Source organism: Priapulus caudatus, unplaced genomic scaffold (genome assembly GCF_000485595.1).
Source record: "Priapulus caudatus unplaced genomic scaffold, Priapulus_caudatus-5.0.1 Scaffold97, whole genome shotgun sequence".
Taxonomy (NCBI): domain Eukaryota; kingdom Metazoa; phylum Priapulida; class Priapulimorpha; order Priapulimorphida; family Priapulidae; genus Priapulus; species Priapulus caudatus.
Genome location: NW_014577158.1, coordinates 373,696 through 395,483, shown reverse-complemented (window position 1 = coordinate 395,483; position 21,788 = coordinate 373,696). Strand labels below are relative to the sequence as shown.

At 46.2% G+C, this 21,788-nt stretch overlaps 1 protein-coding gene across 1 annotated transcript; it reads right to left on the bottom strand.

The window, feature by feature from the left end:
- Window positions 1–2,949: 2,949 nt before the first annotated feature.
- LOC106805033 (transportin-1-like) lies at window positions 2,950–16,576 on the bottom strand. Its single transcript, XM_014806500.1, has 10 exons — window positions 16,412–16,576; window positions 15,501–15,608; window positions 12,346–12,504; window positions 11,797–11,884; window positions 11,304–11,402; window positions 9,004–9,102; window positions 7,007–7,082; window positions 5,701–5,875; window positions 5,146–5,277; window positions 2,950–4,712 (listed from the first exon to the last, which is right to left on the bottom strand). Exons 1-9 carry the CDS (start codon window positions 16,478–16,480, stop codon window positions 5,170–5,172), a joined length of 981 nt encoding a protein of 326 aa, XP_014661986.1. The 5' UTR covers window positions 16,481–16,576; the 3' UTR covers window positions 2,950–4,712; window positions 5,146–5,169.
- Window positions 16,577–21,788: the final 5,212 nt, after the last annotated feature.

The following is a 21,788-nucleotide window of genomic DNA, read 5'->3' as shown; positions in this document are numbered from 1 at the left end:
TTGTTGTTACTCGTTCCAGCATAACACTGCTCAATACAACATGAAAGAAAACCCTAAACGAAAGAACAGATGCGACACGATGGTGAATAAAATACAAAATCAATAGAGAAATCGCGAAATTGACCGTTTGAGCGACAGCGGGAATGTGACTATACATTATATTAGATCATATTTCGCTCGTAGATGCGGTGGGTTGACTCTTGCACAGTCCCTGCAGCATGGACACAACACACTTTGCCCCAAGACAACACAACGAGAGGACTGGAAAGCGGGAAGGATAGAGATAAACATATAACACGGTGACGCATTTCTGCTGCAACTGATTATAAAACAATACACTCGCAATGGATGCCGTCAGATTCACAAGCACGAGAGCACGCACGCACACGCACTATTACACATGCACGCCCACACATGGACACTCACACACCACACGCACACATACACACACGCACGCACGCACGCACGCACACACACACACACACACCCACACACATAAGTCGCCCTTTGAACAACAGCACTACCCACAATGCTCAAGCAAACCTAACTCAACATTAATGATCAAATTGAAGCGCATCACGAGCTTTGGTAGCACATGCGCGCACACGCACGCACGCACCAGGGTCATTTCATAACAAACGTCTACTATAACAACAAGGTCCTGATCATTAAACGCTACTAATCTCTCACTCTTATTCGGTCAACTCTATACATATAATTGGCTACTCGTTTAAAAAATACACGCGTCGAACGATTCAGCTCGTCTGCCGGAAAAAATAAACGACGGACTAAATGCTTCATTACTAAATTAACGAGGCGGTTCCGAGGCGCGCTGCTTAATCAATGAGCTAATTAATAGAAGATAATCGATGTTGTCGTTCTCGCATGGTGCTACACGGGGTTAACCCAGTGCAAACCGCCCACGCTGCATCGGTGGCTTAACTCTTCCCGTTACATTTCTTATAGGAAGTGTCCGACGTAGCAAGCAGAAGCATTACCCCCCTCTCCCGCAAATCTTACAAAACTTTTATCTCCCCTATTGTTCACTAGATGGCGTGACTGCAAATAAATACCTGTCTTACTTTCTTATCACAACAAAAAGATTAGCAGCAAAAAAAAAACCGATACGAATTAACAGAAAATTACAAATTAGGCGAATACAATCGACCTTCTTTAACAAGTTCTTTCGGAGTTCATCTTTTATACACATATATATATTTATTTATAGATATATATGAGCGAGTGATTCTTTACAGTAAATGACTTTATTTATTCACACTGGACATATGCAAATAAGTATTCGATAAGGGGCAGAATATATTCGTGAGTAAACTCGTTATATGCTTCTTTTATACAAAAAATTTATTGATATCTTCAACGTGAATCACGTTTGCTTACCTCACACGTTATTTATAAGACCCAGCGGACTTGGCGTTTTTATTTATTTATTTATTTATTTCCTTTTCATTAATTACCTATCATATATATCGTTAAGTTGCGCGTGTTTTTCGACTAGAAATTTCTCCAATAAGAGGTTCATACATTTACATAGTAGTACTCTTTGACGGGTTAAAGGACTAAACGCATTTTAAAAACCTATCTTGCTGCTACACTTGTGCGGAAGATTTCCGTGTAACGAACCGAGGTCCGATTAACGAACCTGCCGATAGTTGCGTTTGACACACACACACGCACGCACGCACGCACGCACGCACACGCATGCACGCACACAACAACGGTGCATAGACAACCTGACACGGAACCTACGAACAGGTCCATCGTCAATCATTCCCTGTCCCCGCCCAGCCTCACGCACGCACGCACACACGTATGCAGTCACGCACTGCAACGTACAAACGCACGCACGCGGGCAAAGGTAGAGACAACTCACGCAAAGCACCAGCATGTAATCAATCTATCAATCAATCAATCACAATGAGCACTACTTCGATTTATTAAAGTGTGAAAAAAGTATCTGAGCCGCACCGACCCCCCAACGACCGACGCTGTATGCAGCACCACCCCCCCACTCATGACCTATACACCGCTCTTACCAGCAGTGACTTTCCTCGATAACATTTATTTATTTATTTATATCTATATATATATACGGGGGAAACTCATGCCGATTGAATGTTGTCACAGCAAACATTATCACATTTACTTTGAAAACAGGTTACGTCTCTCTCTCTCTCTCTCCCATCTCTCCACACACGCACTCACACACTACACACACACGACACACGCCAACAGGTATGTGGCTAGGATACGACTGCCTTAATAATTCACACTACAGCCACCGGCGTGACGCCCTCCCCGAGCGCGTCGACACACCTTCGACAACAACACAACCTGGATAAAGATCGCACGCCCATCAGCGAAGCCCCGAGCCACAGCATCCTCCGAGGATGAGGAGTACCGCAGCATCCCGGGCATCCGCATGCACGCTTGACAGACAGGACTAGGAATAGTGGGATATGACGTCACATGGAATTCCCCCCCATCTTATACCTCGACGCTACGACGTGGACGATTCAACTCGGGCGAGATAATGAGAAAACACAAGGAACGGAAGATACAGCGACCGATTTTGCTATACACGTATAAGCGGGGCCACGCCGCTCGTAATTGCGGCGAGCCGTTCTCTTAGTTTTAATGTCCCCGCAGGGTCGTCCGCCCCCAGCTGCTGTGTGCGCTGCTACTGCTGCTGTTGCTGTTGTTGCTGCTGCTGTTGTTGCTGCTGTTGCTGCTGCTGCTGCTGCTGCTGCTGCTGTTGCTACTGCTGCTGCTGCTGCTGCTGTTGCTGCTGCTACTTCTGCTACTGTAAGTTGCAACTGCAACTTAAGTAACTGCAACTGCAACTGTTAGTGCTGCTGCTGTTGTCACTGCTGCTGCTACTGTTAGTGCTGCTGCTGCTGTTGTTGTTGTCACTGCTGCTGCTACTGTTAGTGCTGCTGCTGCTGTTGTTGTTGCTGCTGCTGCTGCTGCTGTTGTTGTTGCTGCTGTTGCTACATTTGGTGATGCTGCTGATAACTTCACGTTGACAAGCAACGACAAGCTGGCTCAGCTCAATCCGACACTTGCATCGATTCACCGCCGACAATGACGGCAACAGCGACCAGCAGACAACACGCGTCTACGCTCACACGCCAGCTGGAAGGCGGCCACCGGGATCCTTCACTTAACTAAAGTGGAAACAGTGCCAGTCATTTCAAAGCAGGGTCACCACCGCGCAGTGTTCGCGTCGACGCGCGATTCCAAAGTCGCACCCTAAGCGGAATTTCGACAGCCGATCGTACACGCATCTCTCGAAAGGAGATTGTAGATCAATTTGTATCTCGGTGAAGATAACCTTTCGTAAACAAACAATATCGGGTCATAAACGGATCACCCCCCCCCCCACCACCACATTCATGAATGCACGTTTTTTTGGCAAACTGTGGCCATAGATCGCAAAAGAAAAGGAGACGACGTTGTGGACCTCGTAATGCGGTCGGAGGGTGGACCACGCAGCAAAATGACTGGCACAGCTCCCACGCAGCATGCTTTTTAGACTTAATACACATATTTCCAAATCTAGGTGCAACTTAACTAAGTTTTTTCCCCAGTAACGCTTGCGCTGCGGCCGGCTGAACGGCCCACGGTGCACTCTCCATCCCAGGGAATCCGCACCGAGATCGCGAGAGTCCAGCAGAAGAGAGTAGGGAGCACCGTCTCGCAAAAACCTTTGCCTCGTCAAAACATTCGCATTGTGACAGGCGTTTCTATGTAACTGTCTGTCTCTCTCTCTCTCTCTCTCTCTCTCTCTCTCCCCTCTCTCCCTTCTCTTTCGAATGAATTTCAACTGCACCGGATGATTTCAACTCTTGTAAACTCTGCTGTCACGTTGGTTCCAGCCGGCCCGTCCAGACGCGCGCGTTAACCGTAACTTAACTAAACAACCAATCAGAATGGTCGGATTAAATCTAGGTAAATACGTCAACTACTTTGATCCGTTTCATTGTGAGAATTCAAACTTAACTATGTTCCCGAAAAGTTTCGCGCTGCCGTGCCGACCAAACCGAACGCAGGAAGTGGCTATGGACCTTGCCCCAGCGACGCATGACCTCCCAATGCAACCACGGCAGAATGGCCAAACGATTCGAAACATTACTACAGAGGTGACTGCACACGGTAAATAACACCCCGAGTGAGAATAATATCAATGGCATAATAAACGGAAGGACCATTTACCATGACCACCTCTCTCTGCCTTACTAATAGAAGGTATATTTACCGTGACTGCCCCTCTCTCTCTCTCTCTCTTACTAACAGAAGGTCCATATACCGTTAGCGCCTCTCTCTCACTCTCTATCTCTCTCTCATTCTCTTACTAACAGATGGTCCCTCTACCATTACCGCTCCCTCTCTCATTCTCTTACTAACAGAAGGTCCTCTCTCTCTTTCTCTCTCTCGCTCTCTGACTAACAGGTTCTTTCACCGTCTCTACCTCACTGACAACTACCACGTCCACTACCCTGCGCTGGCGACGTCGGCAGGGCGCGCACCCATCCCTCGCGTAAGACGGCTGTACTACCCGTCGTGTGACTCGGAAAAAGAAACGCTCACTCCCCTCCCCTCCCCCTCCCTTCCCTCGTAGCTCCGTCGTCCGACGACCTCTCCCGGTTTCCCCGGCGACGCCGCGCCGCACGGCGTCGTCACGGTGATTGGACCTAGATGCAAAAAAAAAACGGAAACGGAAACTTGCACGTCGGCCGCTACAAAAAAGAAGCGAGCGAGATCGTGGCGACGAGAAAAAACGCAGCTACGCTATTGAGGCCGCCTTCCGTACCATGACCACGCCATCCGCACACTAGGAGCGGATCGAGAGAGAGTATCCAGGACTTCAGTGCCACCTTCACGTTCACGACTGTAGGCTCGATGTGTTTTCTCAAACGTGGCAACAATATTTTTCTCAGTTACAATAGAACGACGAACTGTCCGAAAAACAGATAATATACAGTGCGGATCGAACGGAAACCGCATTCTCTCGAAAAGAAATGTTTAATTCGAGATACACCCCCCCCTCCCCTGCGTGCTTCAGAACTCGTGGATCCGCCCCCTTCGTGCCATACGTACGGCGCGCGCGCGCACGCGTGAACTCACCGTGTTTGCTTGCCGCCCGCCCCCTCACACACCGTAGTGCTGAGTGAGACGCTCTCTCAGCGGAGCAGGGAACTGCTCGGCGAATCGCTGCCAGTTCTCATCGCCGACCTGGTTCTTGAACCCGTGCAGGATCTACAACGGAGGTCACATGGGGGTCAGGTTCAGGTCGCAGGAAACAATTGGCCTTTCTCAGCGCATCGACAGAGGGAGTTTATGCACAGACAACTACCTTGTCAGTTGCATTATTAATATTATTAATGAGAATAACAAAGCGGAGCCAATGTTATATTATTATTATTCTTATCATTAATAATATTATGAATATTGTTACGATGAACTTATTATATCAATGAAAGCCAAACAACAATGAACGTTCAATACCTCACGCTGGGATGCATCTATGTCTGGCTAACCTCAAAGAACATGTAGTTGAAATCATCATTAGGGCTGACCCACACACACACCACTCACAGACATGCAGCCATGCATGCACGCACGCACGCACGCACGCACGCACGCACGCAAGTCCCTCCCTCCCTCCACCACCCCCGCTACCTTATAGAACATTTCCTTGAGGTCCTCCTTGGGGCTGACCCACGACGCGACGGCGTCGCAGAAGAAGATGAAGTCCTGCACGACGCCGGCCGGGTTGACGCCGATCATCACGCAGACGCCACGGAACGCTGAGTCCTTCTCCTCGTTGTCGCGGATGTTGCGCAGCGACGTGCACCTGCCAAGGTCAAGGTCAGCAGGGGGTCGCGGTTAGGTCGCGGCGGCGCGGGAGTCGGAGAGCGAGAACGCGACGAGACATGCAGAGACACATAACGATCGGAAGAGATCGAGCGACTTTGCCCAGCCACAAATCTTCGACCAAAGATGGCCGTCGCGCACCATTTCTCATTTCTACTTTTTTCCCGTTTTTTGGGTTTTAAAATTTCTTTTTCTTTTTTTATATGATATATTCTATTGTCTCAAGAGTATATAATAGAATATTACCTACTCCTGATTATATATTTATAGTTTTTCTAGCTTTATACATTTTATACTCTACAAAAGGAGATAACACCGAATTATTTTTCCCAAAGTGTGACCAGATGCAAGAACATTCATTTGTTTAATGCTCGCTGGATATTTAAGTGCGCGACAACAATAGCAGCTTATTATATGCATCTGCTTACTCTAACAACTTTAACAGACATTGTGACGTCACAATGGCAAGCGGCTGAGCAAGGTCACCTTTAAAAAATACACAACATGCCACGTTATTACGTTAAAATTATTTACATTCTCTGATTAATGACGATTTTTTTTTAAGAAACAAGTAGCAAAGTAAAATCTGTAACACAGAATAGTTTCTCTACATAGCTCGTAATTACAAATGAACTTTCTTAACTTCAAAATATTACGATGAAAATAGCGTAACGATAAAGATTCGACATAAAAGATGAAATTCTGAGCTATAATCGCACACGCACCCAAGAGCGCATATATAGGTGCAATGATCGTAACCAGATATAGACTAAGCATTGGTAGCATTACATTAAACTGAGTGCTGTACTATACTCTACAGTAAAATGAAAACTTATCTCAAAACTGCAGTTTCATTCTCATTGAACGTTCGCGACAACATACCCGGCTATGTTGCCGGGCCTAACATGCATTCAAGCAATTAATTAATTACTCAATTGAAACTTGCCTTTTACCCAGGATGAAATTTTATGGTGCACACAACTCCTAATCGAACCGCATTGTTTTCCCCGTACAAAGTTAAACCGGACAAAATTAGGAAGACACGGGTTTTCTATAATAAAACTGCAGTTTTAAAGAAAAGCAAGAAGAAAAATAAAAAACGTTTACACACCACTGCCGTATAAACTGCTGTAACATGGGAGCGACGTCCTGAGGGCACACGTAACCAAGGCGACCGATTGTTATGGCTACAATCACCACGGTAACGAGCAGACGGGGCAAATAAGAGGAGAAAAACAAAGAGAGAGACAACTCATAAACGAAACAATACAAGCAAATAAAATACAATTCATCACTGTACAAAACAAGTGGCCTGAATGTGGTTATATTGCAATTTTCTCATCTCCTCATCTCCCCAGGTTTTTTTTAAACAAACTGTGTGGATCGAAAGCAAGAGCATGTCACTTTACACACATCGAAAAACAAGGGAGCTTTATTATCCGATTACAAAAACGGGGTGGGGTGGTTTTGGGGCGAATAAGAAAACCCTGCACGAGCGCTACACCGAATCTCTCTTGAGAATCTCTCTCGATCGTTACGGACGTTGAATCGAGATTTCGAAATTAGACGTTAGAGTGGCCCCCTGCGATAATGCTGACTCAATCTGCAAGTACCAACATGATTAACTGAAAATGTACAAACAATTGACTATGAAACAACCCTGAAAACCAAAAAAAAACGAATCATAAATCTGAAGATTAGTGCCACGTCGTGCATTGGCGGCACGCGCCGTTCAAATAAAACCACCCGACTGCGCATACACGACAACAAACAGACACCACAATACAGTGCAATCAAAATCCCCCGTCCCCCTTGCCCTGCCGATCGCTACGAAACGACGATATTGAAACACGAGCGACACCGGCTGTTTCTGCGGCTACGAAATAACAGCGCTCACTTTGGTTTTACATTTACCCGGCGTGAATCGCTCAAACAAAACTAGCAAAGTTGGTCAAAACTATACAGAAATCAGTGCGATCCAATAAAATCATACGAATGATAAAAAATCACCCCGCCTGTTAACTGAAAGATGCCCCCCTGGTAGGGTAGACATAGAGCCTACTACACACATTAGCCTCGTTGAAACAACTGGGAGATACTGTCACGATAACAATACAAATGAAACACAAACACACAAACTATACCAGCTTGAAAATCCAGGACACGTGTCTGTGTTCGTGACCAGGAAAGAGGTTGAAGTGAGACAAACAGTGAACGAGAGAGAAAATGAGAGAAGGGGAGACAAAGAGAGACAGAGAAGTGTTGACAAAGACCAAACGTGAGAAGGGGAGATGCAACAAATAACAAAACAGCTAGCTGGGAAGAGAGAGCAAGTGCGAGAGTAAAAGAGACAGAGAAACATAGAGAGAAAGGGGGGGAGAAGGGGCGGGGGTAAGACTACACGTGTGTGTGAACTTGTAGGAAGCATATAGAACAACATTAGGGAGAACCTACCAAATACCCGTGATTTTTTACTACAATTTTTCTAGACACGTCATCATGCATTTAAGGGTTTTCAGGCTGGCAAGTCTCGATAACCTAAACAATCTATCTCTGCATAGAAACCACTCAAGCAGCCACAAGATGGCAGCAACAGCAGCAGCAACAGCAGCTGGTACAGTTCATTCCAATACAACAGAGCTGTCACCAAGGTCGCGATAGAAATTAACACAATGCTGCTGCTGTTGTTAGTACGTAGTGCAAAATAATCGAGTAATCAAATGATATCATCTCTAAAGATCAAACTGAGCCAAAAGCAGTTTGTATGTTAAAAGCTGAGACAACAGCAAGCTAGCCAAATATATTAGTGAGCGACAGAAAAAGAGAATGAGAAAAGGGAGAGTGAGAGTGAGAGAGAGAGAGCGAGCGTGTATGTAATCAACACAGTGGGCTGGGCCGAGAGAATCATCACTCTCACCAGGTGGACGAACCAGGTGGTGAACCAGGTGGTTGCCACGGTGACGCGCTCCGAAATCACACGAAGCGCGAGCGACTTCCGTCTAGCCTGCTGTTGTCTCTCGCCCAACGAAACACGATGTGCAAATTCACGCGCGCGCGGTCGCCGTTTCTCCAGTTCTCGTTGTCTCGCTCGCGTGCGCGCGGACCTACCTGTGTTCTCCAGCAGAGTTTTCGGCGTGTTCGCGCGATTGATGATTTGCACGAGCTGCGTGAGCACGAGCGGAACAAAGGGCTTCATCTCCGGACCCGCTAAAACGACACGCAGAAAATAAAACGTCATTCCGCGGGTTTTTTAAGCGTTTACTTTTTTTTATTTATCATTCGTTTTATACGTTTATTTGTGTTGAACGTCGTACGTTTAAGATTTACCGAATTTGTAAGATAATTTTATATTCCGATACAATTAATTATATATTACATGTATTACAGTTAATGTATTTAGATATTTATATGACACATAGATATATATATTGGTAGTTACTAAAGTTAGCTATGTATGTAGTTAGTACATACATATTTATACAGTATTATAGTATGTAAATATAACATTATTATATAATGGAATCTCTGATACAGTAGTTGAAATAGGTTTTGTGTGTAATTGGAGCTATATTGAAATAGTAATTGTAGTAGTGCTATATTGCACATATACTATCAGATTCCATTTATTGTGGCCAGTGGTGGAACACAATTGTGCCATTCCCCGAGATATATTGATACGTTTGCCTTTTCACTCCTTATTTCAACCGATGTGCTACCCCTTTAACCAATGACGCTTTCCACACACAGTGAGTAGTGGCTTAGAGAAGACAGCAATGATATAACAGTGAAGATCTGGTCAGACAGTACGAATACAATCTGTATCTTGCACGAAGCGAAACTTCTATGAAGACAGAAATAACGTCATCATTCCAGACCAGATTAACCAGATGCACTCGTTTCACGGGACAACACTAATATCATCAGATAGTTTAATAATTCTAACCGATATTGAATTCTACACAACTATCATTAACTGGTTTCATAAAACTCTGATATCACTCTACTTGTAATAGCCATCTTGTCAATTGCTTAACCCTAGCAATACTTTCTTTCACACATAATATATGTAATGCAAGTGCATGCACATGCACACATGAACTATAGTTCATGTGAGTTTTTCATAAACCACTACTAACTAACTTTACAATAAACACATATATATATATAAATATATATAAGCCATATTTTTCAGACGCAACTTTACCATCTATTACAGGGAGCAAATAGCTGTGACAATTTATTCACTTTGCTCAATGCATCTATTTTGAGTGATCATGTGATCAGTAAGATCTGCATACACACGACAACTCACAGCAGGTCAACAAATTAAGGCCTTGTTCCTGTAGTCAGTGATCTATGTGTTTATATATACTTCTGTGGGAGCGTGGATCTACCAAGCACTACGATAAACCCAATACGTACGTTGCGCTGACGCAATTCTACATTGCATACGAGATGGAAGAGAGCAGTAATCAGTGGAGGGAAACATCGCTACATGTGTTACACGTATAAAGAGAGAGAGAAAGAGGATCGCATAAAATTTGGAGGAGAGCGAGATAAGGTGGATACGGAAAGGCGGTGTGAACGACTTATTTTTTATCTGCAATCATCGTCAACCGCGCGCACGCGCTGCGATGCGCCCACCTTTGCGTCTGCTATTACTGACCTGGTCTCGTTCCTCCAACCTCTTGCTTTTCTACTGAATTTCCCTCTCGCTCCTCCAGCAAACCTTTTCAATATAGAATTGCGTCGTCTTAAGTCGAGCAAACCAATCCCGTATAGACACAAACAATAACGTGCAGGGCGACGCCCGTTCTGATCACATGACCACACTCGCATTGTGCAGCGGTAACAATCGAGCGAGACCGTGACGCACATGCAGACAATATGAGCCCAAATAAAATCATCCAAACACACGCGCACGCACGCACATGAATGCACGCACATGAATGCACACACAAATATACAAAAGCTGATAGAGTCGGAGTACCAGTAACGGTCACTTTTAAAACTTTTATCGTTGAGTAGTGCTACTTTACAGATGAAACATATTATTCTTCAAATGTAGAAATAAAATAAGAGAGAAATTTCTATGAACAGTAACATAATGTCGTTTGATGTGTTTTCATTGAAGGTATTATGGCAGCAGTGATGCGTTTGGAAGTGGTTTTCACGGACGAAAACAAATCGTTTCGTCATCCACTCATACGTTCGTCCAACCGAAGACACTGTAGAAACACAATCTATTCCCCAAACAGCCAAAACATTAGAGAATATAGAATTGCCAATAAAAACACTGTCCGCACCCACCCACAGCTTCCAGCAGTCTGAAGTGTCAGTTATCCGAGCTGCACGTTCAATTAACTAGCTGCTACATACTACTGGTCAACACTGGCTTCAGCACTTACCCATTTTTATCGAAATCTCTCCGATGGCCCAGGTTGCGTTATTGCACACTGATATGAACTCTGGGTTGAGATTTTGGCCTAGAATTGGCATGAATTCGCCTGCAAAAAATATAAAATGTGCCACTGCATGTCTCAAACCATGCTGTTGATATTTACTTGCAAAGATTAATAAAAATATCTACTATAGTTCACAGCTAACCTTATATCTTCAAGCTTCTTTTATCGACAATATATTATTTGAATCTGCACAGAATAGTGAAAAGAATGTGTGCCCATAGAACTGGTCACAATATTTTTTATCATATAAATATAAACAAAAAAATAATATAAATGTCATCCTTAACAGTAGAAACGATTACAAAAACGTCTGCATCTACGAATCGAAAGCACACTATTCCTCTATTCCAGACATCACAGTCACCCGTGCTCGCCACTATTGCACGGTGGCTCCCTCTGCCACCACGGCCTCCCTAGTCGTCGTTGGCGCACGTACCGATGAAGGGTCGAACGTGCTGAAACGTCGCCTTCGTTAGGTCTCCTAGCAACGCAAACGAGCTCTGTCGCACCTCTGGCATCGGGTCCTGGCAGAGCAACAAGATTCATGTATCGTTACTTCCACTCACGTCGACATGCTATCACCGCCCTCTCGTTCTAACTCAGCAGCGTGCATAGACACTGTCGCACCATCACTGCCTTCTCGGTCTAACTCGATGACGTGCAAATAGATTGTCGCAATAGTCTAGTGTTGTTGCTAGTTCTCATTCAAATGACTGTTGACTCTTGAGCAATTCTTGGAATTTTTCGAATTGTTCTCAAAACTTTGAAATTACAGACATTCCACCCAGAATACCCTGAGCATCCCGAATACCCGAACGTTTACAAAAGGTTACCACAAAGAGAGTTTTTCGCGAATCACGACACGCACGACTGCATCACGCACGCGACGAATTCATCTCGACTCTCTCCCATTTCGTTCAGGGAAAGCACGACAGATGCTGAGGTGGAGCTGAAGGGAGCGCCTCAGCCTCTAACGATGACCTACCTGCATGCACTGGTAGAGCAGCGGCAGTATGTTGCTGTTGCGCACCAGGTTCTCTATGTGCGCCTCCAGTCCCTCGGCTAGACCACTCAGCAGGTCCAGAGCGACGATCATGAAGTCCTTGTCAGGCGGATCAAACTGATCCGGATGGTTCGTGTTCGCCTGCGATCGCAAACACGCTCACATGTCACGTAGGTTGTTGACATTGCTCTGTTACATCGATGCTCATTGCTCCGTCACATACAGTGACACTGCTCCGTCATATACATCGACATAGAACTGTCACGTACGTGGACATTAAAAACTGTCACGTACGTGGACATAGAACTGTCAGGTACATAGACATTGCTCTGTCACGTACATAGACATTGCTCTGTCACGTACATAGACATTGCTCTGTCACGTACATAGACACTGCTCCGTCATATACATCAGCATAGAACTGTCAGTACTTACATAAACTTTCACGGTACATAAGACAGGCTCCTTCATATACATCTACATTAAGAACTGTCACTGTACAGGACTAGAACTGTCAGTTAATTAACATTGCTCTGTCATATACATCGACATAGAACTGTCACGGTACATGCACCATAGAAATTCCTTACATACATTACTCTGTCACTACATAACATTGCTCTTAGTATCATTTAACATTCTCTGCTCCGTACATAGACATTGCTTCTGACTACATAGACCATAGAACGTTCTGTACATAGACATGCTCGTCACTACTAGACATAGAACTTTCATGTACAGAATAGAACTTTCAACGTACATAAGAATAGACTGTCCTACGTGACACAAACTGTTCAGTACATAGACATAGAACTGTCACGTACGTAACAGAACTTCAGGTACATAGACAGAACTGTCACGCTACATGACATAAACCTGTCCATACATAGACATGCCTCTGTCATCTATCATACATAGAACTGTTCACATACATAACACAAACTGTCACGTGACATGGATACAGAACTGTCACTACATAACAAAACTGTCACGTACATGTACATAAACTCGTCAGCAACATAACATTGCTTCTGGTCACTACATAGGACATAGATACGCACATACTAGCATTGCTCTGTCACGTACATAGACATTGCTCTGTCATGTACATAGACATAGAACTGTCACGTACATAGACATAGAACTGTCATGTACATAGACATTGCTCTGTCACGTACATGGACACAGAACTGTCAGGTACATAGACATTGCTCTGTCACGTACATAGACATAGAACTGTCACATACATAGACATTGCTCTGTCACGTACATGGACATAGAACTGTCACGTACATAGACATAGAACTGTCACGTACATAGACACAGAACTGTCATGTACATGTATAGACATTGCTCTGTCACGTACATGGACACAGAACTGTCAGGTACATAGTCACTGCTCTGTCACATACATAGCCATTGCTCTGTCACGTACATCAACATTTCCTTATGGACACCTGTCTTTCTATAGAGGTGGTTCTATAACTACTACTCAAGGGCAACACTAAGCGTTCTTTATAGACCAGTATCCGTTCTATAGAGGTGACAGCTAACACAGCTGTAAGTATTATTTAACTATTCGCATTATACATATTGACAGACACAATTTCATGCATTCCCTCTTCTATCTACATAATGGTACATAAGGACAGATGACTGACATGCATTTCATTTCAGCAGCAATGAAACTTAACCATGATCAATTTTGAGATTTATCACGTAAAATAATTTCATTTTAACTGTCGAAACTGTCGTTCTGGTAAATCTTTTGGATTTATCTCACAAATTCATTATTTTACGTTAAGCATATGCCACAAAATGCATTAATTTACTGATTCTAAGCACCTCCGTCAGCCAATTATTACTGATAAAATTATACTGACATTGGCCGCAAAAAAAACGGGTTAATTAGCGTCTACAAAAATCAATAGCAGAGATATTTAATGAGATGCATGAGCCAAACGTGTTAACATCTGAGTTTGGTCAGACAGTACGAATACAATCTGTATCTTGCATGAAGCAAAATCTTCTATGAAGACAGAAATAATGTCATCATTCCAAACCGACGTCACTTTAACACAATTTTTACCAGTTGACGACGACGGCACAACACCACCCAGAATCAATGCGAAGTTTAATGACTCATCGAGATAACGGCTTATTACACTTCTCTCATTCCAACCCCAACCATCAATTCAAATACGCAATATATCACACCACATCGGTCTATGCGTGTGCCATATATAAAACGGCAAACAATTCTGGGACAGGAATTCCGTGTTTCCATGGCAACGACACTCATCCCCATCGCACGCCCACGCCGCTCCAGGGAGGAAGCCGTGTAACCTATGCAGCAATCACTCCCGCCACCCGGCCGCTCTAAAATCCCAATTTAACGATCCGAAACACGTGACCCGACTAATACCACCGGAGCGATGAAACGTAATTGCCACTTTTCAAGCGAACGTGAAAACTGCTATGAAACAGTCCCTCCCCTATACTAACCGACAAGAAAAACCAGCAGCGCGCCCCAGATCAATGGCAAAAAAAACGTGAAACGGGCTTACGATTTTCGCGAGGTCCCAGCAGCGAATGGCTGCACGCAACACATGGACTCCACACTACACATTGTTCTACACTACAGCTGCGACGCTCTCGCGTAATGGTCGCTGCTAGCATGAAGGTCGCTGCCCCATGTAAAGGTCACTGCTTGCAAGAAGGTCACTGCCTGAGGGTGGTGACTGTGTAACGGGCATTACTTCTTAATTGTGCTAACTGTCTAACAGCAGTCAATACTTAAGGTCACTGAATGTACGGATGTCACTGCTTAACGGTGGTTACTGTCTAATGTCACTGCCTAAAAGTGGTCACTTTCCAAGGTCACTGCCTAACAGTGGTCACTCCCAAAGGTCACTGCCTAAGAGTGGTCACTTTCCAAGGTCACTGCCTAACAGTGGTCACTCCAAAAGGTTACTACTTAACAGCGGTCACTCTCCAAGGTCACTGCCTAACAGTGGTCACTCCCAAAGGTCACTGCCTAACAGTGGTCACTCCCAAAGGTCAATGCCTAAAAGTGGTCACCCCATAAGGTCACTGCCTGACGGCCGTGAAGTAGCTAACAGTCGGAGGTAACTTACGATGGTCTGGTTGAGGGTCTGTTCGACGAGGGACAGACAGCGTTTGTAGACGGGTTCGCTGTAGGGCAGGAAGCCGGACTGTAGCGCCGTCGCCACGCTCGACAGACACTGAAACACAGCATGCAGTGATGTCGTCAACGTACAAATTCTACCGACCAAACGACCAACTTCTACACACGGAAATAAAGTTTCCACCATTACCACGCCAGCCTCCAACGTCACAGACCGAGTAAGTATATACTATACAATATATATATATACATATATATACTGTACATACATATACAGTGTACTGCCAGACATGACTGCCAGGCTAACACAAAATCCAGTAGCTCCTGCTTCATTATTTCACGTAGAGTACTAGTTTACTTTACTAATTTACATTATCACGGCTCGGCATCGCACGAAAACACACAGACAGACGGGTTTCCAGATAATGCACACATGATCAGGTGGTACGGTGTAGATTATAAAAATAACTGTACGAAATTGCACAAAGCACAGCTGATAGAGATTGAATAATAACACACAATGGGTATACAAGGATGAAGGTACAATGAGCTAAATACGAACAGCAACATACATGTATACAAACTACATTTCTTTCATCGAACACTGCTTGATTACACTATTTCAACTAACGTTTTCTTCTCGAACACTGCTCCAGTACACTCATAGAAAATAAAGGGTTTGTTCAGCGAACATGGTTTGATTACACTATATGAACTAACATTTTATTCCCGCAAAACTGCTCAAACACACTCATAGAAACTGAAGGTTTTGTTCAGTGAACACAGCTTAACTATACACTCATAGAAACTGAAGGTTTCATTCTGTGAACACTGCTTGATTAATCACACAAACGGAAGTATTGTCTACCGACAAACACTAACTATGTGACCGAGCCTCACCTCGAGCAGCGGGAAGAGATCTTTGTCCTCATCCTTGAGAACATTCCACTTGGTGATGAGGGGTGGCATCAACAGCTTAATGAACTCCTGCAACAGAAAGCCACGAAAAACCCATCACGTAACCACCCAACACCATCACACATCTTAAACTATTTAACGTTTCAAGGTTTTACTATTCAATACCATTTTTTTTTTGAGGTTTACCATTAAAAGTTTAAAAAGTGCCGGAAATAGCAGTCGCATCCCCTCCACCAGGACTCAGACCTTGGGACAGAGATTTTTAAGCAGGACCGACTAATCAATCAAATGATTTTTACTATAGGCTATACCAGGACTGGCTGGGTTTTCGAACTTCTATCCGAGATCGCCCGATCCGGTCACTCTCATCCTGAACTATCTATCCTAATCACACGCTGACTGCACTCCTACCCGTTATATTAAATGCATGTCGATAGACGTTTGGACAGGCCCCGCACCTCGCACTGCTCGACCCATAATACGCACAAAATTGTTAAGGGTTAGGGGGTATGGCCATAATAAATTTTCTTTAATAATATAAATATTAATATTAATAATAATTCTTTTTTTTAATAAATTGTATCACTGTACATTATATAAATCTGTAAGCAATACATTATATGTACCAAGCAAAAGAAACATTCAACATAAAAGGTATCGCCACATAAGCACACCCGAGCATGTAGACACCACGCTGAATTTGTAAAAAGACCCCCGCCCTCAAAAAAAAAAGGCCGACCTACCTACCCAAAACTTTTCAGCCCGGGTCGGGTGCGGGCAAACAAAGATTTTTTTAATTGTGGCCTAGTGGGTAGGGGTTAGGGTAATGTTACAACGTAACACTACTTAAAGTCCTTTTGACTCTGAAGAGTTACCATCGTGAGATCATTACACTAGTCTGAACGTCTAACGTCTCGAAACCCGTGCCCGTCACCACCGACACTCTCGCAACGCGTCTCAAAACCGAATCGCATTCTTGCGGGGGAAAAAAATATGCCATCAGAATCGCGCATCTCCCACGACGCACCATCACGCGCGCCGGCTTAAACGTCATTGAATCACGCGCGTCGTCAGAAGTCCTCTGCCCACGCACGCCTCTTTGCTAGTTTTGACAGTTACGCGACGACCGAGTTCAATCATCGGATTAGGCACGCATCGTTAGACATCTATATTACGAGCGCGCGCGCTTCACGGTTTTTTTTTTTAGAGCAATACGTCGAACAAATTCGCTTGTCAGATTACGTCGGGGATTACGACGCCGTCTAGACATGGGCGTACTCCGCGTTTTGTCCCGACACGCTGAACACACTAATCCAGGAATAATTAATGTTGCGTCGTTGTGCATTTAGACACGCGGAGTTTCGACGTTCTTACATATTCGTAATTACCGCTTTACAGGAGTAGAAATTAACTTTTGAACACGGGAGTCCAAAGGACCCTACCTCAAAAAGAGGAAGTCCGCAGCAAAATGAGGGAGTCCGCAGTCAGAGGTTCAAAATTAAAGATATTAACATTAACGCATGGGCTTAATTTTAAGATTCATGCGGTTGCACGTCTGCCAAATTTTCTCTGGACATAAAAATACGGTAATTCCACGAGGCCGTGCTCCGGAACAAACTAGTTATTGTGGCAGAATTTTCAGGGAGTCACACGGACTCCTGCATATGTCAAATCAGGGAGTCCGACAGTAAATCAGGGAGTATTTGACTCCGGACTCGCACCCTGCTTTAGAAGTGCATGCTACACAGACTTTTTTAGCGCATCACTAAGCGCCACGCTGTTAGACGTTTAAGACACGCGTAACACCACGAACGAGCATACTCTACATACTGTACCACGCTACGGATTACAGGTCACGGCAGCTAACAGACTACGGCGCTTGACATCTTTCAACGACCTTCCCACATCGCTCCACCCCGCCACCTTTCCACTTCTACGCACGTGGCCACAAGTGATTGAATCGCAACTCAATTCAGACCACAGACAACCTCCACGTTACGAGACAGCTAACAGACGCCACCGCTGCCAACTACGACCGTCAACGACCTTTCCCCATCGCTCCGAAGCCGCGGTTGACAACGACCTTCAACGATCTCCCCCCGTCGCTCCACCGCCACTGCCGATAACGACCTTCAACAACCTTCCGCAGCAGTAAGCAACAGCAGGCAGTAAGCCAACAACAGCAGTAGGCAGCAGCGGCAGCAGTAAGCAACAAGCAGGAATCAGTTAAGCAAGCAACATGACAGTAAGCAACAACAGCAGTAGCAGCAGCGGTAGCAGTAAGCAACAGCAGCATCAGTAAGCAACAACAGCAGTAGCAACAGCAGCAGTAGCAGCAGCGGCAGCAGTAAGGCAAGCAGCAGCTAGTAGCAGCAGCAGCAGCAGTTAAGCACAGCAGGCAGTAGGCAGGGCTAGTAACAACAGCAGCAGTAGCAGTCGAGCAGCACAGTAAGTCAAACAACAGCAGTAGGCAAGGCAGCAGCAAGCAGTAAGCAACTAACAGCAGTAGCAGCAGCGGCAGGCAGCACGGGAGCAGCGCAGCAGCATAGCAGTAGCTGTAGCCACAGTAGTAGCAACAGCAGCAGCTTCTACCCGATTGTTTGACGTGTCCACATAACGGGACGTGGTTCATGCGCGCAGTAAGACTACAGCAACATCTCCTTCTTCCACTATGCTTGACGTGTCCACGTTAAACATGTAGCAGTACAGCTCAAATAACAAGCAACATCTCCTTCTTCCACTATGCTTGACGTGTCCACATAACATGTAGCAGTACTACTCAATAACAGCAACATCTCCTTCTTCCACCGTGCTTGACGTGTCCACATAACATGTAGCAGTAAACGTAAATAACAAAGCAACATCTCCTTCTTCCACCATGCTTGACATGTCCAAGTAACGTGCAGTAAGACTACTCGATAACAGCAACATCTCCTTCTTCCACCGTGCTTGACGTGTCCAAGTAACGTGCAGTAAGAACTAACTCATAATAACAGCACACACTGCCTTCTCCAACCCTGCTTGACGTTCCGCTGTCGCTCAATATCGGTGGCAGTACATGTTGAATGAAGGACGCAGACGCCGGACGAGAACGGTGTGCGGCTGGAACGTGCGAGTTCTGGCTGTCGCTCCGCCGAAGAGGCAGTCAGATCTGCAAGGAGGTGCTCGCGCCCTACCATCGCGCGATCTCATACCGATCTATGTCACAGGCATGAAGTACTCAGAGATGCGAAATCTCCTCCTCAAAGTTGGGGGCCGCCGGCCCGCGTTCGCTTGTATTTGTCTTAGTTTTCGGAAGCGTTTGGCCTCGTTTCGATGCGGATGCCTCCGTCGGAAGCATTTGCTTGTTTCCGGTGCGTCTCGCGTGTGGGTATTAGCACGCGTTCCTGTTTCGGCCGGCATATAGTACGGTTTGCGGCCGTGCCGGTGTGTGAGCCAGTTACTTATGGCTTCTCTGAATTTCGGATGTAACACGTTCATCAGCTCGACCCCCTTTTCTGTTTTTCTCGCCTTAATTACGCCTTCAAAGCCAAGTCTCGTAAATCTAAGTCTAAAGGGCCAGCCAATCTGGTTTGAAAATTCTTTAGATTCTAGTTAGTATATAACCTAGGGTATAATAAAATGCCATAAAAATTGGCAGCGACGTTTCTGGTGACACCCGTCTCTCGCTCTTGTCTCGGATTTTCGGACATCGCTCACCACGCGCGCCACGCGGTCTGACGCACTGTTTTCCCGGTTTTTCTGGCGACGCTGTTGCCGTGACGTTCTCGATGAGCTCGTACACCTCGTTTCCGTCTGATTTCTCCGATATCGTTCGCTCGCCGACGTGAGCGCGTGCGTCTAACGTCGCGCCGTTTCTCCCCCTTCCGCGAGCAGGGAGACATCGAGGGAGGAACGAGATATCCTCGGACGGCGGGAGGAGACATCGCGTGGTCCGCGCTTCCCGCTCGAAGACGCCACGAATGCAAGCACGAGGACGGCTACGACGACGCGAACACATGTCGACGACGCATCGACGACGAACGACGTCGCTCTCCGACTGGAACTACGTGAGGGTGGCGGGGCAGGGTGCAGGAGTGCCGACCGTGCTGTGGGGCGGGCAGGGGGCAGGAGTGCGAGCCCGGTGTGTGGGCCGGGCAGGGTGCAGAGTGCGACCCGGTGTTGGGGGCGGCAGGGGCAGGAGTGCGACCCGGTGTGTGGGGCGGGGCAAGGGTGCAGGAAGTGCGACCCGTGTGTGGGGGCGGGGCAGGGTGCAGGAGGTCGGGCTTGTGGGGCAGGGTCAGCGACCCGTGTGTGGGGGCGGGGCAGAGGTGCACGAGTGTGCGCGGAGCGAGGCCCCGGCTGGTGTGGGGCGGGGCAGGGTGGCTAGGAGTGCGACGCGGTGTGTGGGGCGGGGCAGGGTGCAGGAGTGCGACAGCCGGTGGTGTGGGGGCAGGGCAGGGTGCAGGAGTGTCGAACCGCGGTGTGTGGGGGCGGGGCAGGGATGCAGGAGTGCGACCCCGGTGTGTGGGGGGGGCAAGGAGGGCAGGAGTGCGACCCGGTGTGGGGGGCGGGTCAGGGTGCAGGAGTGGCGACCCGGTGTGTGGGGCCGGGGGCATGGGTGCAGGAGTGCGACCCGGTGTGTGGGGGCATGGGCAGGTGCAGGTGCGACGCCGGTGGTGGGGCGAGACAGGGCAGGAGTGCGATCCTGTTGTGGGCGGGGCAAGGGGTGCAGGAGTGCGATCGCGTGTGTGGGGCGGCAGGTGCAGGAGTGCGACCCGGTGTGTGGTGGTGAAAAATGTAGAGTGTTTGTACTGTGGGCGTGGCGTGCGTGGCGTTGCGTGCATGCTTTGAAGTAACAGGGGAACATGTAAGGCCAGTGTCGGCAGCGTTTCATCGTGCGTATTATCAACGTAAATAGTATCAGGCATGTATCAGTAATATATTGCGTTATAGTCTGTGTACATCTCATGTGCCATGTTGCATTGTAGGCAGAGATGCCAACCACTATGATTATACCATATTTTATAAGCGAATCTCTATTCGCTTTTGCACCACTACGACCAGTTTGTATCGAAACTGACGATTTCACTGGTGATCGAAAAAATTTTCTGGGGACATGCGGACCCTTTAGCACTGCGGGTCACTACGTGACCCATGCGAACTACAATTTGAAGCGCAGAAACTACAAGATTGCTTCAAATATGTGTTGGCATCTCTGTGTAAGGTACGTGATAGGCGATGGGCAGTTTAAATGCCACGAAATTCATGAAGTCGTGAAAAGTGCTGAGACCGCTACATGTAATTTATTGCGTGTTGTTCTTTGGCAGGAAGGTGTTTCTGCGGCTGCGCTCGACGCTTCTATGCGGAATTGTGTTAG

Excerpts from the sequence above, each read along its gene's own strand:
- LOC106805033 (XM_014806500.1), bottom strand. The coding sequence starts at position 16,480 with ATGCCACCCCTCATCACCAAGTGGAATGTTCTCAAGGATGAGGACAAA. Across the intron at positions 12,505-15,500 it reads AGACCCTCAACCAGACCATC|GCGAACACGAACCATCCGGA; the intron begins GTAAGTTACCTC and ends TTGCGATCGCAG. Across the intron at positions 5,876-7,006 it reads CAGCAGTTTATACGGCAGTG|GTGCACGTCGCTGCGCAACA; the intron begins GTGTGTAAACGT and ends TGACCTTGGCAG.